The following is an 18,977-nucleotide window of genomic DNA, read 5'->3' on the forward strand; positions in this document are numbered from 1 at the left end:
CAGGCGCATGAAAAAACATGCTGTGATTTGACAAGATGAACTGGCAACAGACAAGCACCGGAAATAAATACCCAGGGACTAATGCAGAAAACGGGTGACACCTGGAGGTGGGTGGAGACAATCACAAAGACAGGTGAAAACAGATCAGGGCGTGACAGTACTCCCCACCCCCCCTCTAGGGGCGCCACCTGGTGTTCTACCTGGGCTCATACCTGGCTGACCAGGGTGCCGGCGGTGAAAGTCAGTGATCAGGGCTGGGTCCAGGATGTCTTTAACGGGAACCCAGCACCTCTCCTCCGGGCCATAACCCTCCCAGTAAACCAGGTACTGGAAACCCCTGCCCCGTGGTCAAAAAATGTAAAAAAGTTCCGTTACAGTCCAGAGAAACATGTCAAACTGTGTATAGAATCAATCTTTTGGATGTTTTTAACATAAATCTTCAATAATGTACCAAGCATTGGTAAACAGTTTATAATGGCAACAAGGCACTGCTAATATGCTGCCAATATACCACTGCTAAGGGCTGTGTCCAGGCACTGGGCGTTGCGTCGCGCTTAAGAACAGCCCTTAGCCATGGTATATTGGCCATATAGCAAACCCCCTTGGCCCTTATTGCTTAAAACCTGTTAGACCTATAGGGGCAGTATTTCATTTTTGGATAAAAAGACGTGCCCGTTTTTAGCGCAATATTTTGTCACGAAAAGATGCTCGACTATGCTTGGAATTGATAGTTTTGGAAAGAAGACACTCTGACGTTTCCAGAACTGCAAAGATTTTCACTGTGAGTGCCATAGAACAAAATCTACAGGCAAAACCAAGATGTTTGAGTGACCAGGAAATCAACAGGATTTCTGGAGGCACGTTTTCCATGATCGCCTTATATGGCTGTGAATGCGACAGGAATGAACGGACACTTCCTATCGTTTCCCCCAGGTGTCTGCAGCATTGTGACGTATTTGTAGGCATATCATTGGAAGATTGACCATAAGAGCCTACAATTACCAAGTGTCCCGCACGGTGTCTGCGTGGAAATTGGTGCGCAAAAGTCAGGTACCAGTATTTTTCCATCCGAATCAGAGAAGAATGCACGCTTCCAGGGACGGCATTTCAATGAAGAGATATATGACAAAACACCTTGAGGATTGATTCAAACAACTTTTTCCATGTTTCAGTCGATATTATGGAGTTCATTCGGAAAAAAGTTCGACGTTTAGGTGACTGAATTTTCGGTTAGTTTCGGTAGCCAAATGCATAGTAACAAAACGGAAAGTTGTGTCCTACACAAGCATCTTTCAGGAAAAACTGGACATCTGCTATGTAACTGAGAGTCTCCTCATTGAAACATCTGAAGTTCTTCAAAGGTAAATTATTTTATTTGATCCCTTTGCTGGTTTTTGTGAATGTTGCGTGCTAAATGCTAACGCTAAATGCTAAGCTAGCTATCACCACTCTTACACAAATTATTGATTTTCTCTGGTTCTAAAGCATATTTTGAAAATCTGAGACGACAGGATTGTTAAGAAAAGGATAAGCTTGAGGGCAGGCATATTTATTTCATTTCATTTGCAATTTTTAGAAATCGCTAATGTTGCGTTATGGTAATGAGCTTGAGGCTGTAGTCAAGATCCCGCATGCGGGATGGGGCGGCCTAAGAGGATTTATATAGCACTCTCTTGTGCCTTATTTTTTAATGGTTAGATTTTGCTATTGTTATATATTCTAATGAGACCATGTTGAAAATTGTTACAGTCCCATTTCTCATTTTATTATTCCAGTCTTAGATATGGACCTGGAATCGAAAAAATATATAAATGTTATTTTAAGACCCTTAAATGATGTAATTACAATGTAATTACACAAAGAGTGAAACACTTCTACTGCTATACAGGTTGACACAGTTACCAGGTACTTAACTGCTTTGCAGCTGACTGCAAACAAACTCTCACTGCAGTGCTTATACAGTACCTATACAGTACCCTTCTTGTGTCGTCATAATTCTAGGATGTAGGTTAAACCAATTAACTTGGGTTTGATTGTAATCTAGTAATGCAATTTTCTCATGAGTAATTGAATGCATCGCTGAAGGTTTGAGCGTTGCCAAGCCATTGACACATAGTGCCTACATTCACTAGCATTTAAAAGCTATTAAGCTACCATATACCCTACATGTAAATACACATCTACCACACAATAAGAATTCCATTTATGCTTAGGAATCAGTCATCTTCATGATGATTAAGACCACTTTGGCTCAAGGTCTCCTTGAAAACATCATATTCTGCATCAGCTTAAAAACATGGTACAGCCTACATTCAACATTTTGTACCTTGACCTTTCTTCCTCTCCTTTCTCTGTCTACCTTACACCTTACTCTCCAGTGGGGCCCCCCATACTCTTATATAGAGCCAGTCACAAGACTAAGTCCCCTCCACTTCTGTGATTTTACCTATATAACCTGAGTGAGAGTTGGCACCTAGCCTCTGTCTGTCTTTTCTCTTTTATTAGGCCTCAGGGGTCAAGGTAAGGTCTAGGGGCCCCAACCAGGGCTTTAATACCTGTCACAAAGGGGACCCAAACGGGACTTTTATACCTGTCACAAAGGGGCACCAAACAGGGCTTTGATACGTATTACAAAGGAGACCCAAACAGGGCTTTGATACCTATTACAAAGGGGACGCAAACAGGGTTATCATACCTGTCACAAAGGGGCCCCAAACAGGGCTTTGATACCTGTCACACAGGGGCCCCAAATACCACAAAAGGCTGTGTAAGAATTCATGTGTACAAATACCACACCATATGATGTGGGAACTACTGATGTTGGTTGGAACTAGTAAAGAGTACTTCTATGTGAAAACAAACTCCCTTTGCACACAATCTCGAAGTCTAAAAACAAAACATGTACAACAAAGTGTTTGTTGCTTACGTGAATGAGTATAAATAACCACACTTTCCAAATCAACAAGACAATACCACTTTTGGTCAAGGAGCAGCATAGGATAATCAGTAGTTCAGCAGCACTGCCTTACCTTGGCAGGTCTTCCTATCAAACAGTAGAACATAACGCTTGGGACATGTGAGGAAGTAGGAGCCTGGAATGTAAGAGTCGTTGACATCTAGGATGTGATTATTGTGGGTCATTCACTTTAGGTTGACGTTCTCTGCCTCACCCCCTGAGTACTAATTGACTTGCCGTATGGTCCAGGATTTCACATCAGTGTAGTAGACTTGATCCAGGGACACAAACATCCTCAAAGATTGACACCTGATGGGAAGAATACTGAGAAGTTAGCAATGATATACACCAATCTACAAGTGATATCTAATTATAAACTACTCTAGTGCCAAACACAGATAGCTGCCCTAATGCAACATGATCTCAATAGAATATGTCAACACAGTGAACCATTGTGTTGATACCTTTGTTGCTGGATAAAAAAATCTTCATATGGCCCTAATGGGGTGGAGTTCAAGGCAGCTCTGGCTTTCCCAATTAAACAGTCATCTCTTAGCAACATATGCGTTCACACTCTCCTTTCACATGGTGAACATCCTCATATGTCAGTGAAGACAGTCTTGGACAGTCTGGCTTGTACAATATCTTATGTGTGAGATCGTTTGTATCTTTCAAGCAGAGTAATAATGATTGAAATAGTAGAACATTGATTTTTTTTCTTTGGCGTGTAATGTTATATTACACTAAAATATCAATATGTCATGTTGTTTGGAAGAGAAACTGTTAACTGGGTGATTCCAATATATTATTTTTAAGTGGCAAACGAATAGCTGAGACAACCGTTGTCTTGCCACCCGGTGAAACGGTTCAAAACATGAACGCTAGTTGTGTTGTATTGTGGTGTGTTGTGTTATCCACTTCCCTCCATTTTCTCCACCAGAGACAGTCATGTAACCTGTTGTCCAGATAGTGTGTGTGTTCAGATTAGAATGTGTACCCGGTATGTGTGTCTCTCTATCCTGTATAAGCATCTTCCTCTCCCTGAGTGAATCAGGCTGGATGAGTAAGCGGGGGAACTCGGAAAAGTGGGGAAGACATGTTTTCTGCTTACTCAGGAGAGCCATCATCAGACTCCACCAACCAAACCACCATTCATACTCAGGATGACTAGCATATTGTTAGCAGCAGTGTCACAAGTGGCTTTGTAAGTAGCTGTAGGAGGGCTAACAAGGCTGGGAAGTGCTCAGTGTCTTCAGCTGTAGTTGAGTTGAGTTAGAAATGTGCCTGCTCAATGGCTTTTGCCCTGCAATTTCACCCCTGTTGATAGCACTTGAAAGACATATATCACTCCAGGTCAGTCTAGGTCAGTCTAAGTCAGTCTAGGTCAAATACTGCACATATTGAACTCTCGTTGTCATCGGAACACTATGATGTATTGGGAAATGTCATGGAGTGCACCTTGGAATACTGCGTCACTGTTCACCGTTTTGTTAGTATGCCCAATCTGATGCTAAACAATGTTTACATGTAGACCAAATTAATCGTACATGAATCATCTACCTAAGATTTTAAGTATGTATGTGGGACATGGTAACAAACAAACTAGGGTTCTTATTACTGTGTTACTACAACTAGTGTTTACCTATAAATATTATATGTTACACGGATCCTTCACGAATGCAGAAGTAATAACACGGTAAAGTGTTCAAGGGGCTCAAGACTAGCAGGTCCCACTAACTCAACCCATCTGTTAGTCAAACAACTTGGGTGTTGTCATGTTAATGGAATAGCTGGTATGACGGTTAGTGCCCAGACACGTGCAGAGGGTGGCATAGGCCAGGGTATCCATGAGAATGGCTTTCTAGCTCCACACATGTTATCAGGATTTATGGTAACGCCTATTCAGGCACACAGTAGGCCTTGACCCATCACTGTGCAGCCAGCCAGTGGTTCTAAAGGATAGGAGAGGAACACCCATGGGTCATAAGCGGATACATTCTAATATTGACATGCTCAAATACACAGCCACATGCACGTTGGTGGACACACAGACATCCACATAATCACTAAGTAACAACTGTGAGACAGTGGAAGTGGAGATCAGGGTGGGATCGACAGAGAAGACAGAGGAAGGGTTGTAAATGTTGAGAAATACACTACCGTTCAAGAGTCTGGGGTCACTTAGAAATGTCCTTGATTCAGAAGAGCTATTTTTTGCCCATTTAAATAACATCAAATTGATCACAAATACAGTGTAGACATTGATAATGTTGTCAATGACTATTGTAGCTGGAAACAGCTGATTTTTATTGGAATATCTACATAGGTGTACAGGGACCAATGATCAGCAAACATCACTCCTGTGTTCTAATGGCATGTTGTGTTAGCTATTCCAAGTTTATCATTTTAAAAGGCTAATTGATCATTAAAAAACCCTTTTGCAATTACGTTAGCACAGCTGAAAGCTGTTGTCCTGATTAAAGAAGCAATAAAACTGGCCTTCTTTAGACTAGTTGAGTATCTGGAGCATCAGCATTTGTGGGTACGATTACAAGCTCAAAATGGCCAGAAACACCAGTCTCAACGTCAACAGTGAAGAGGCGACTCCGGGATGCAGGCCTTCTAGGCAGACTTGCAAAGAAAAAGCTATATCTCAGACTGGCCAATACAAATAAAATATTAAAATGGGCAAAAGGACGCAGACACTGGACAGAGGAAGATTTGAAAAAAATGTTATGGACAGAAGAATCTAAGTTTGAGGTGTTCGGATCAGAAAGAAGAACAATCGTGAGACGCAGAAAAAAATGACAAGATGCTGGAAGAGTGCTTGACGCCATCTGTCAAGCATGGTGGAGGCAATGTGATGCTCTGAGGGTGCTTTGGTGGTGGTAAAGTGGGAGATTTGTACAGGTTTAAAAGGGATCTTGAAGGAGGAAGGCTATCACTTCATTTTGCAATGCCATGTCATACCCTGTGGACGGTGTTTAATTGAAGCCAATTTCCTCCTACAACAGGACAATGATCCAAAGCACAGCTCCAAACTATGCAAGAACTATTTAGAGAAGAAGCAGTCAGCTGGTATTCTGTCTATACTGGAGTGGCCAGCACAGTCACCGGATCTCAACCCTATTGAGCTGTTGTGGGAGCAGCTCGACCGTAAGAGCCCATCAAGCCAATCCAACTTGTGGGAGGTGCTTCAGGAAGCAAAGGTGAAATCTCTTCAGATTACCTCAACAAGTTGACAACTAGAATGCCAAAGGTCTGCGAGGCTGTAATTTCTGCAAATGGAGGATTCTTTGACGAAAGAACATTTTGAAGGACACAATTGTTATTTTGATTAGAAATCATTATTTATAACCTTGTCAACATATTGACTATATTTGCAACTATTTTCATATAGGTTTTCATGGAAAACAAGGACATTTCTAAGTGACCCCAAACGTTTGAACGCTATCTATACCACTAATACACCTGTTGCTCAAGTGAGGAAAAAGCACAGAATCCTATTCCTCATGGCTAAAGACCAGAGATGATCACATTGGGAAATATCACACCTCATAGACAATAGTGGAGTTGTTGTACAGAGAGCCGATGACAGCACAGTAAAGGGTATTTCTCATTGACCAACACTGCCATATATACCAAATGCTTATATGAAATATGAGGACATGAAATACACAAAGATTTGTTTTATTAAAAAGAAGAATACAATACCATTGTATGTACAAGTAAAAACAATACGTTACACAGAAACTGTTGCGTTGTATGTCGGGCAAGACACATATTCTAATATACTAGGGTTCGAGAAAGCTTTTTAGTAAAGTAAGGCAACAATTAGCTTGAAGGTTTTGACTTTTGAGTGAACCATTGCTAGCAGTTTAAATCAACGTGTTGTTGGATAGTCGGCATGTCTATTTATACCATATTGAGATCAATGAATGTCTAGTCTGTTTAAACCTGGTGTGGTGTATAGTGACAAAGAACCAAGACATAGTGAACACTGTGGCAGATGATTTCATTATGGTATTATGGAAAATTGCATTAAACTGAGAATAAATGTGATAATAAATGTGAATAAGTGCTGAGCTGCAAAGACAGCAATCATAAAATTGAGTTCTCATGATGCTGTCTGTTTCCAGTATTAGGGCTGTTTTCCTAAAGCATTTAGAACATGTTTTTTTTTTCTTACCACAATACTTCTGAATGTTGCGATACTGGTATTGTGACAAACCAAATCTCAAAGTGTGGTTAAAAAAACAAGACATGAAGGCTTCAGCAATCAGTGATGCCATGTAGTCTTCATCTAGTGCTAGCACAGAAATTCTGACCTGGAACTGTCACTCCTGTATGTCATTTGTGAGTCAATGCTGGACCTGGAGAAGAGGAGCATCCTCTCTTGGGACTCCTCGGTCTGCCTGTGGGCCCACAATTCACTGGGATTAGCGTTGAAGGTCCTCTGCTTCATCGACAGCGTCTCAAACTTCAAATACGTGTCTTCAGACAGCTCGTCGTCCAAACCTGGCACACTGCCCTGGCAGTAGAGTGAGAGGATCTTGTAGACCAGCAAACCGATGACAGGTAAAGCCACGGCGCAGGCAATGCCGCTGATGAGCATCAGCAGCTGGTTCTCGGCATCGTCCTCAACAATGTCCAGGGTGAAGAAGTTGATGCAGGGGTCTATCCCCGCCGCACTTCCCTTGGCAACCAGACAAACCTGGTACCTCATTCCAGAAGTTAAGCCTTCAAGAAGGACCTTGCCACTCCCGGCATCAGTATCCATTGTCCGTTTGGAGTCGTCCTCATCGTCGTAAGTAGAGTACACAACGGTGAGAGGGGCATCGCTCGGCAAACCGTCTGCCGTCCAGAGTAGAACCGCGCTGTCCGCCGTTTCCTCCACAATCTCGAGATCTTGGATGGACTTGGAAGCGTCCTTCTTTTTGCTCTGATCCGCCGCCAGCATCCTGTCGCTGCCTTGCTGGATCTTGGATGGTTTGGGTGGGGCTTTCTGCTGCACATTGCTGGGCATGAGTTTCTTCTTGGTGGGAACGGGTGGCAGTGTGGTCGTGGCTGGGGTGGTGGTGGTAATCAGGGTGCTAGGGGAGTTGGAGAAGTCAGTTGTCGGAGCAGAGGATGTTGTGGATGGGCTACTCCCTCCAGTCTCTCCATTGGACCTCTGTGGGGGCATGGTTGTAGCGACATAACCTGCCACAGACAGGCTGATGGCAGCCTCTGCATTACCGGCGAAGTTCTTAGCCTTGCAGCTGTACTCCCCGTCGTCTTTGTACGAGATCCCATTTAGGCTGATGATTGACCATCGGACACCTTCTCCCGGAGACTCCTGGACAACTGTAGGTAGATCATGAAAATGCCAAGACTTAGTAATCGCCAAGATGTAGACATTCTTTAATTAAATGAAACACAAAGATCAACTGTAGAGTAAAAGCAAATCCTATCAAATCAATTTCGAAATAATCTAAAACTATTTTTGATAACCATGTTGAATAAGACACTATATTCCTTTTCTTAAAATAAAATGTCTCACTGTTGATACCTGTGTTGTTGACAGGTGAGCCATCTGAAGTGGTCCAGATTAGGGTAGGTGTGGGGTAACCCGTGGCATCACAGCGCAGAAGCACATTGCTGCCCAACGAGGCTGTAATCTTTGTGGCTGACATCATGACAGACGGCTTGAGACATTGGTCCAGCTCCACCCTTTGGAACATAACGCCGGCCAGGTTCTCAGGCCCACTGCAAGACAGGAACTGATCCATTAGTACCACTGATGTGTCAGACATTTTGGAGAGCTCGATCAGCTTGGAGATCCTGCAGTCGCAGATCCACGGGTTGTCCTGAAGACCTGGAGGGGACAAGAGAGGAAATGTTTGTGAAAGTTATGGTAAATAAAATGTACATGAATATTTGTAAAAAGGTTAGGAACATGCAGTGCTTCAGAGATGAGGAACATGCTCACAATTATCAATGCTAATAGTAATGTGGCTGCGAATGTAAACAAACTCAAAGAGTGGATTCCAGTCTCTCCGAGCTGATACACAAATTATACAAATGGTAGCACTTTATTACAACTCCATGTAACAAATAATTTATAATTGATTAAAAAGTTTATTCATAATTTACTAATCATTACTCCATTCATAAGATGTTTAATATTGTCCCATATAAACAATCATTAGTTAAGGCTTTTCGCGTGGCAAAAAAAAGGGTGTCTGTTTTTCCCTATAGTTGCACATGCATCGGTTTTGTTGCTACCAATGGCACGTCTGTCTTTTTGTGAGAAATTCCACTGGTCACTCAAAAAAAATGTATAAAGTATTTATAAAGTATATATAGAACACACATTAGGCCATGCAAAGACTGGTAAATGGTTAATACATGGTTTATAAGGACCTATATTTAACATGTCATAAATTATCTTATGAATCATTATTAAACACTTTGATAGTTGTTTGTAAATGTGTGAATAACTAGGTTGCTGACGTTGACAAATGTGGGAGTAAAGATGAATAAACAGTGGTGTAAAGTACTTCAATACAAATACTTTAAAGTACTACTTAAGTAGTATTAGGGTATCTGTACTTGACTTTACTATTTATATTTTTGACAACTTTTACTTTTACTCCACTACATTCCTAAAGACGTAAAGTACTTATTACTGCCATACATTTTCTCTGACACCCAAAAGTACTCGCTACATTTCAAATTCTCAGGCAAAAATAAAAATGGTCCACTGGCAGACTCACTAAATGCAAATACTGCATTTGTAAATAAAAAAAATAAAAAAATAAAATCCTGCCATCTGGTTTGCTTAATATAAGAAATTTGATGTATAGCATTTACTTGAGTACATTTAAAACCAGATTCTATTTGATATTTACTCAAGTATTATTTTACCTTGTGACTTTCACTTTTACCTGAGCCGTTTTCTAATAAGGTATCTTTACTTTTATGCTATGAATTCCATGTTCATCTATTTTCCCGCCAAAATTATAGAAAAAAACACATGAAACATACACCATTAATTTTCTGTACAGCTAGCATGTGTAACTTAGTGTTTTCATTCAGTGGTGAGTGGCGCAGCGGTCTAAGCCACTGCATCCCAGTGCTAGAGGTGTCAGTACAGACACCCTGGTTTGAAACCAGGCTGTATCACAACCGGCCGTGATTGGGAGTCCCAGCATCGTCCGGATTTGGCCGGTGTAGGCCATCATTGCAAATAACAATTTGTTCTTAACTGACTTGCCTAGTTAAAAAAAAAACTAGGTATGAATACAGTCGTTACAACTGAGCCATCCTTCTATTACCCTAATAATGGGATTTCCCAGACTGAGGGTCAGCATGTCAAATTTGGAGTCATATCATCTCTTACAAATGACATTAAGTTACTAGCATGTTACATGTGTGGGAAAGGAGGGTAGAGACGCTTTCCCAGAACACACACACAGACACACAAGCTAACGGAAACACAGCTACTGTACAAACACACACTCAAACACATATACAATTGCTCTCACTCACTCACTCACTCACTCACTCACTCACTCACTCACTCACTCACTCACTCACTCACTCACTCACTCACTCACTCACTCACTCACTCACTCACTCACTCACTCACACACTCACAGTCACACACACACACACACACGCATGTGGAAGTGCATGTGTATTGTGGAAACCCCTTATGCTTAACCAGATTAGTTGTACTTAACTGGGGACAACCCAAACGCAAACTCTAAACATGGTGTTGACTTTCTTCCCAGAATACAAAAGTGTTGTACAAAAGGAGCAATTTGTAGTTGTTACATTTTTGCACTTCTGAATGAACGATGTACAGTATACCATTGATTCTTGAAGAATTTTACTTATAAATACTACATGAGCTTAGTTCAATTGTCTTACCCCATAAAAACCCCAAATATAAACTTTTTTTGCTCAATTGTTTGTAAACACTTTCATTTTAAACAAACACGGTATTGCCTCAACATGGTTAAAAGTATATTGTGTCCATGTGGGCTCTGCTATGTCCATGTGGGCTCTGCTATGTCCATGTGGGCTCTGCTATGTCCATGTGGGCTCTGCTATGTCCATGTGGGCTCTGCTATGTCCATGTGGGCTCTGCTATGTCCATGTGGGCTCTGCTATGTCCATGTGGGCTCTGCTATGTCCATGTGGGCTCTGCTATGTCCATGTGGGCTCTGCTATGTCCATGTGGGCTCTGCTATGTCCATGTGGGCTCTGCTATGTCCATGTGGGCTCTGCTATGTCCATGTGGGCTCTGCTATGTCCATGTGGGCTCTGCTATGTCAGTAAAACCTCTTGTTCTCTCAAACAGAGAATTAGTGAACATACAATTTCAATCAGGAGAAACAACAGGGATTATCCAGTCGCAGTGCATTTCAATGACGTGAAGCATGACATTTCTACCTTTAGATTTTGTGGCATAGAGAAAGTTAAGATATCAGACAGGGGAGGAGATGTTAAAATAATACTCTGAGTAAAAGAGAATGTTTTGGGATTTTCACCCTCCAGACATTATTTCCTAAAGGACTTAATGATGAAATGCCTATGTATGTTATGTTTTGAATTTGAACATTAATTATGTGCCTATTTAAGATTACTCTGTTGTTCGTACGATGCACCCAATAACTAATGAAAACTTGCTATGTCCTCATTGTGGTTTTACAGATGTGTTTCATACGTCTTATTTATACGCTTTTGTAATATTTATGAAATGCATGTTGTTATATTTGGTAGCACTTGTTTGTTTTTCCTTCGCCTCCAACCCCTTTCGATGTGTAGAATGGTTGTGGGTGGGGCCAGGTCTACATAATGGTGCAAATTTGTAAAAATTCACAAAAGCTCTGACGAAGGCCATGAGGCCGATACATAAACTTATTAAAGATCAGTGATACTATCAAGAGCAGTGTGCGGTTTCCTTTTTCCCTTTTCCTAAAACTATATTGTGACATCATGGATGGTCAGTCATTCCATCCATAGCTCTGTCTATGAATTTGAGAGTGTTGACATTTTCTCCAGCCCCATTCCTCAGCTTTTACGAAAACCGTGGCGGGGTGTACACTTTGTTATTGTTTGAACTGGCAGATTGAATGCTGATAGGCTGACAGAACCTCCAGTTTATAATAGCAAAAAGGCACCTTGGGGGTTTGTGATGTATGGCCAATATACCACGGCTAAGGGCTGTATCCATAACAACAGCCGATAGCCGTGGTATATTGGCCATATACCACCCCCCCCCCATGCCTTTTAGTTTAATTATATAATGTGATGGTATAATGTATGATGGTACAGGAAGAGTTTATATTCTGTACATGGGATGTTATGTGCCTTCCTTAGGGATAGGCTGATCTTGTTTCTCCTTCTAGTACGCCAGTGAATAGAACAAGCTTTTTCAGCATGGATAAGCTAGCTGGTCCTTAACATCCCATGAACATTATCTCACTCCTCAAGCTAGTTCTCAGACAGAGTGAAAGAGAGAGTAAAGATGGACAATCGTCACTTATAATCAATTCTATACTTCATTCATAAAGAACACTGTACATGTGATTTGTTTTAGGAATGCCCCTTATCAAGTCCTGGTTTATTTATTGATGTATTTATTTGTTTGTCTTGTATCCGAATGCTCTACAATGTACTGTATATGTCGGTTTGTACATCAGCGTTCTACTCAGCATCTGGCATGCAAATGAAAACCTGGGTACATCTGAGGGCCTGCTTACACCTTCCCACATTCTGTGAGATTCAGTGTGAAGCCCAAAATACATGGCATGTTTGTACAAATCAAAGCATGGAAAGATAACTAATTAGATTTGTCAAAGCCAAAGTTTAGAAAGGGACTATCATTGCATGATAACTTTAACTCCCTGCTGCTTATGAGGTGGATCTAAAATAGGTTGCCCTGCTAACCTGCAGCTACAGCACATAGAAGTCCAAGCGTTGTGGATGTGTAGGTTATAGTCTATTGATAGTTTGCTGAGCATCTATAGATAGATTTTCCAAATAAAGAGCAGCCCAAATATGTTTTGGAACCTCAATGTGAAGATGGAAATATGCCTTTGCGTTAAATGTAACCGTCACTAAGTAAACACATTGCGTTACAGTCCAGGTGCCAGACAAAAAGTGACATCACGTTGAGGTGTTGTCATAACAATTGCCATGGATTTCATGTATGTACAACTTCCTAATGTTCGTCAGAAAACGCCCTTTATGGCTACGTAACAACCCAAAACTCCTAGGCAGACCAGTGCCATGTTCTGTTATCACCACTGTTATCAACACTGCTTTAGAGCAGGGGTGGCCAACCCACCTCCTGGAGAGCCACTGGGAGTTCAGGGTTTTGCTCCAGACCTGCTCTAACACGTGGGTCAGCTAATCTCAGGTGTGTCCTCCTGAAGAGTAGCTGATCAGTAGAAGCACGTGTTGTAGTCAGGGCAAAAGCCTGCAAAAACAGTACAGATGTAGGATCTTAATTTGAGCCAATTTGCTACAGCAGGAAAATAATTCTGCAGCAACAGGAAATGTAATGTGAATTATTATTAATGGACATTTTGTAGGGGTAAATCATTTTTTTTGTAAAGGAAAATCAAGTCAGAGATTTCTAAAGGAAAATTACAAACTTCAGAACCCTTTTTTAAACTCAAATACACTACAAGTTTGCATTGCAGGAATGCTGCAATGCAGGGTGATCAAATAAGCATCAAGGTGATCAAAATAAGATCCTACATCTGTAGCTCTTGAGGGTGAAAGGTTGTGCACCCCTGCCCAAAGTCCTAACCTTCAACCCCACATAACCCACTCACACTTCATTATCAGTTCTCTTACCGAGCACCACTTTCTGGGACAGGCTGGAGGAGACAGGCTTTCCATTGAACGGCGGCCAGATATCCACGAGGTCCGAAGACAGAGTGGTCAACTTGTTGCTGGAGATATCCAGGTAGGTGATGTTGACTAGGTACGGGATAGCCTCCATGGCCACGCTGGTTAAGCGGTTATTGTGAAGATCCAGCGTCCTCAGACTAGGCATCTCCTTTAGGGACTCCCAGGGGAAGGTGGAGATCAGATTCCCGTCCAGCCGCAGTTCGTGGAGGACCTTGAGGTTGTAGAAGGCGGCAGCGTCCACAGAGGAGATAGAGTTGTAGGTGATCCACAGGTAGCGCAGGTCGTTCAGGTAGTAGAAGGCCTCGGTGGGGATGCGCCTCACGCCTGTCTTCTCTACCCGCAGTTTGACCGTATCCACAGGGACATTTACGGGGATGTCGGACATGTCTGGGTCATCACACAGCACAGATCTGAGAGGAACAGAATACATTGGCTCAGTTTAAATATATAAAAAAATGTCCTTCTCCCTTTCATGGAGTTATCACTCTTCTGGACAGGTCAAAGCTAGAGTTCCATTACATAGCTTTCACCTATCCAGTCCAGAACAACAGGGTGTTGTTCCGGCCCAGTAGCCTTCTAAACCACCTGATTCATCTGATCATCTAGCCCTTAATAGCTTGAGTCATGTGCGTTAATGATGGGCTGGGACAAAAGCCTAGAAAATGGACCATGATTGAAGAGCTCTGCACTTTGTGTTTCCATTTGAACAATTCATGTCTTACATACTTATGGGACTTTAGAAAAGTTGTTCTATGATTATTTTTCACGACTCCATACTCTGTTCCCAACTCTTGAGATGCAGTCATCCAAAACATGGGATAGGTATTGAGAAAAAGTGCTCCTCTATTGAACTAATAGTTCTAATACTAAGAGGGACAGGTGGTTTTAGTACTAAGAGGGACAGGAGGTTATAATACTAAGAAGGACAGGGGGTTATAATATTAAGAGGGACAGGGGGTTTTAGTACTAAGAGGGACAGGAGGTTATAATACTAAGAAGGACAGGGGGTTATAATATTAAGAGGGACAGGGGGTTTTAGTACTAAGAGGGACAGGAGGTTATAATACTAAGAGGGACAGGGGGTTATAATACTAAGAGGGACAGGGGGTTTTAGTACTAAGAGGGACAGGAGGTTATAATACTAAGAGGGACAGGGGGTTATAATACTAAGAGGGACAGGGAGGGGGTTTTAGTACTAAGAGGGACAGGGGGTTATAATACTAAGAGGGACAGGGGGTTATAATATTAAGAGGGACAGGGGGTTTTAGTACTAAGAGGGACACGGTGTTAAAATACTAAGAGGGACAGGGGGTTTTAGTACTAAGAGGGACAGGGGGTTATAATACTAAGAGGGACAGGGGTTTTAGTACTAAGAGGGACAGGGGGTTATAATACTAAGAGGGACAGGGGGTTATAAAACTAAGAGGGACAGGGGGTTATAATACTAAGAGGGACAGGGGGTTTTAGTACTAAGAGGGACAGGGGGTTATAATACTAAGAGGGACAGGGGGTTATAATACTAAGAGGGACAGGGGGTTATAATACTAAGAGGGGCAGGGAGTTATAATACTAAGAGGGACAGGGGTTTTAGTACTAAGAGGGACAGGGGGTTATAATACTAAGAGGGACAGGGGGTTATAATACTAAGAGGGACAGGGGTTTTAGTACTAAGAGGGACAGGGGGTTATAATACTAAGAGGGACAGGGGGTTATAATACTAAGAGAGACAGGGGGTTATAATACTAAGAAGGACAGGGGGTTATAATACTAAGAGGGACAGGGGTTATAATACTAAGAGGGACAGGGGGTTATAATACTAAGAGGGACAGGGGGTTATAATACAAAGAAGGACACGGGGTTATAATTGTCACGCCCTGGTAGAAATATATTATGTTTGTCTTCATTTATTTGGTCAGGCCAGGGTGTGACATGGGTTATTGTGGTGCGTTTTTGTCTTGGGGATTTGTGGGGTGTCTAGCATAGTCTATGGCTGCCTGAGGCGGTTGTCTCTGATTGGGAACCATATTTAGGCAGCCATATTCTTTGAGTAATTCGTGGGTGATTGTTCCTGTCTTTATGTTAGTTGTCACCAGATAGGCTGTATAGGTTTTCACGTTCCGTTTGTTGTTTTGTATTGTTCGTGTTTTTGTTGTTCATTAAACATGTATGTAAATTACCACGCTACATTTTGGTCCGACTCTCCTTCGACGGACGAAAACCGTAACAGAATCACCCACCACACCAGGACCAAGCAGCGTAGTGACAGGCAGCGACAGCAGAAGCAGCGAAAGGAGGAATGGACATGGGAGGACGTTTTGGATGGCAAGGGTTGTTACACTTGGGAGGAGATACTGGCTTGAAGAGATCTCCTCCCATGGGAACAGGTGGAGGCACTTAGGAGAGCAGAGGTAGCCGGAGAGAGGAGCCGACGATACGAGGGAACACGGTTGGCAAGGAAGCCCGAAAGTCAGCCCCAAAACTTTCTTGGGGGGGTCTCAGGGAGAGTGTGGCAGAGTCAGGGTTCAGACCTGAGCCAACTCCCCCTGTTTATTGTGAGGAGCAGCGATCACAGGACTTCTGGACTTGGGAGGAGATATTGGACGGAAAAGGACCCTGGGCACAGCCTGGTGAATATTGACACCCAAAAGAAGAACTGGAGGCGAAGAAAGCGGAGAGGCGCTGGTATGAAGAGGCAGCACGGCGACGCGGATGGAAGCCCGAGAGTCAGCCCCAAAAATGTATTGGGGAGGGGGGCTCACAGGGAGTATGGCTACGCCAGGTAGGAGACCTGTGCAAACTTCCTGTGCTTACCGGGGGGCTAAAGAGACCGGGCAGGCACTGTGTTATGCTATGGAGCGCACGGTGTCTCCAGTGCGGGTGTATAGCCCGGTGCGGTACATATCAGCTCTTCGTATTGGCCGGGCTAGAGTGGGCATCGAGCCAGGTAAGGTTGGGCAGGCTCGGTACTCAAGAGCTCCAGTGTGCCTGCACGGTCCGGTCTATCCAGTGCCACCTCCACACACCAGTCCTCCGGTGGCAGCTCCACGCACCAGGCTTCCTGTGCGTGTCCTCGGCCCAGTACCACCAGTGCCAGCACCACGCACCAGGCCTTCAGTGCGCCTCGCCTGTCTAGCGCTATCAGAGCCTTCCTCCTCTACAGCGCTGCCGTAGCCTCCCGCCTGTTCAGCGCAGCCAGAGCCTTCCTCCTCTACAGCGCTGCTGGAGTCTCCCGCCTGTTTAGCGCAGCCAGAGCCTTCCTCCTCTCCTGTGCTGCCGGAGTCTCCCGCCTGTTCAGCGCTGCCAGAGCCTTCCTCCTCTACAGCGCTGCTGGAGTCTCCTGCCTGTTCAGCGTAGCCAGAGCTGCCAGCCTGCATGGAGCAGCCTGAGCTGTCAGTCTGCATGGAGCAGCCTGAGCTGTCAGTTTGCATGGAGCAGCCAGAGCTGCCAGTCTGCATAGAGCTGCCAGTCTGCATAGAGCAGCCAGAGCTGCCAGTCTGCATGGAGCTGCCAGTCTGCATGGAGCAGCCAGAGCTGCCAGTCTGCATGGAGCAGCCAGAGCTGCCAGTCTGCATGGAGCAGCCAGAGCAGCTAGATCCGCCAGTCAGCCAGGATCCGCCAGTCAGCCAGGATCCGACAGTCAGCCATGATCTTCCAGATCCGCCAGTCAGCCAGACTCTTCCAGATCTGTCAGTCAGCCAGGATCTACCAGAACCACCAGCCAGCCAGGATCTGCCAGATCCAGCTACCTGCCTGAGCTTCCTCTCAGTGCTGAGCTTCCTCTCAGTGCTGAGCTTCCTCTCAGTGCTGGGCTTCCTCTCAGTGTTGGGCTTCCTCTCAGTGCTGATCTTCCCCTCAGTCCCGAGCTGCCTCAGTCCCGAGCTGCCCCTCAGTCCCGAGCTGCCCCTCAGTCCCGAGCTGCCCCTCAGTCCAGTGGGGTTCTGGGTGAGGACTACTAGGCCATGGTCGGCGGCGAGGGTGGACTATCCTTGGACGCGAGGAAGAGGGACTAAGACATTGATAGAGTGGGGTCCACGTCCCACGCCGGAGCCACCACCATGGACAGACGCCCACCCGGACCCTCCCTATTGTTTTGATGTGCGTCCGGGAGTCCGCACCTAGGGGGGTTCTGTCACGCCCTGGTAGAAATATATTATGTTTGTCTTCATTTATTTGGTCAGGCCAGGGTGTGACATGGGTTATTGTGGTGCGTTTTTGTCTTGGGGCTTTGTGGGGTGTCTAGCATAGTCTATGGCTGCCTGAGGCGGTTCTCAATCAGAGTCAGGTGATTTTCGTTGTCTCTGATTGGGAACCATATTTAGGCAGCCATATTCTTTGAGTAATTCGTGGGTGATTGTTCCTGTCTTTGTGTTAGTTGTCACCAGATAGGCTGTATAGGTTTTCACGTTCCGTTTGTTGTTTTTGTATTGTCGTGTTTATTTGTCATTAAACATGTATCGTATTAACCACGCTGCATTTTGGTCCGACTCTCTTTCGACGGAAGAAAACCGTAACAATAATACTAAGAGGGACATGGGGTTATAATACTAAGAAGGACAGGGGGTTATAATACTGAGAGGGACAGGGGGTTATAATACTAAGAAGGACAGGGGGTTATAATATTAAGAGGGACAGGGGGTTATAATACTAAGAGGGACAGGGGGTTATAATACTAAGAGGGACAGGAGGTTATAATACTAATAAAAAATACATGGATCATTTAAAAAAGATAGTGATACTGTATATCTGTGGAAAATGGTCCAGATTCAACTATAATAAAATATGTAAAGACAACCTCCTATAAGAAACATGGTAAATACCTGGTCCCCGTTCCATCACTCCGTCCATGGTAAACACAGGTACACTGGGAAGGACAGAAGGAATGGGCAACACTGAAGCAGCACAGGAAGACATGGGCGTAGAGAAGAAGATGCATGGTTCACCAAATCAACCAAACACGATCACACCACAAGGTCAGGAGAAAGAGGAGAGGAAAAGACATCTGAATTCAGGTAGAAAGGTTGAAAAAAATACTTCTCGTCTTTTGTAGAGAGGAAGAAATATGAATAGTCCCAAAGTCCCGCATGCATAAGAAGTGCTTACAGGTGAC

At 43.7% G+C, this 18,977-nt stretch overlaps 1 protein-coding gene across 1 annotated transcript; it reads right to left on the reverse strand.

Annotated features, from left to right (window-relative positions):
* Window positions 1-6,630: 6,630 nt before the first annotated feature.
* On the reverse strand, window positions 6,631-18,977 carry lrit3a (info leucine-rich repeat, immunoglobulin-like and transmembrane domains 3a). Its single transcript, XM_035770350.2, has 4 exons — window positions 18,688-18,977; window positions 13,814-14,280; window positions 8,508-8,813; window positions 6,631-8,302 (listed from the first exon to the last, which is right to left on the reverse strand). Exons 1-4 carry the CDS (start codon window positions 18,801-18,803, stop codon window positions 7,266-7,268), a joined length of 1,926 nt encoding a protein of 641 aa, XP_035626243.1. The 5' UTR covers window positions 18,804-18,977; the 3' UTR covers window positions 6,631-7,265.

This window comes from Oncorhynchus keta, chromosome 4 (assembly GCF_023373465.1).
Source record: "Oncorhynchus keta strain PuntledgeMale-10-30-2019 chromosome 4, Oket_V2, whole genome shotgun sequence".
Lineage (NCBI taxonomy): Eukaryota > Metazoa > Chordata > Actinopteri > Salmoniformes > Salmonidae > Oncorhynchus > Oncorhynchus keta.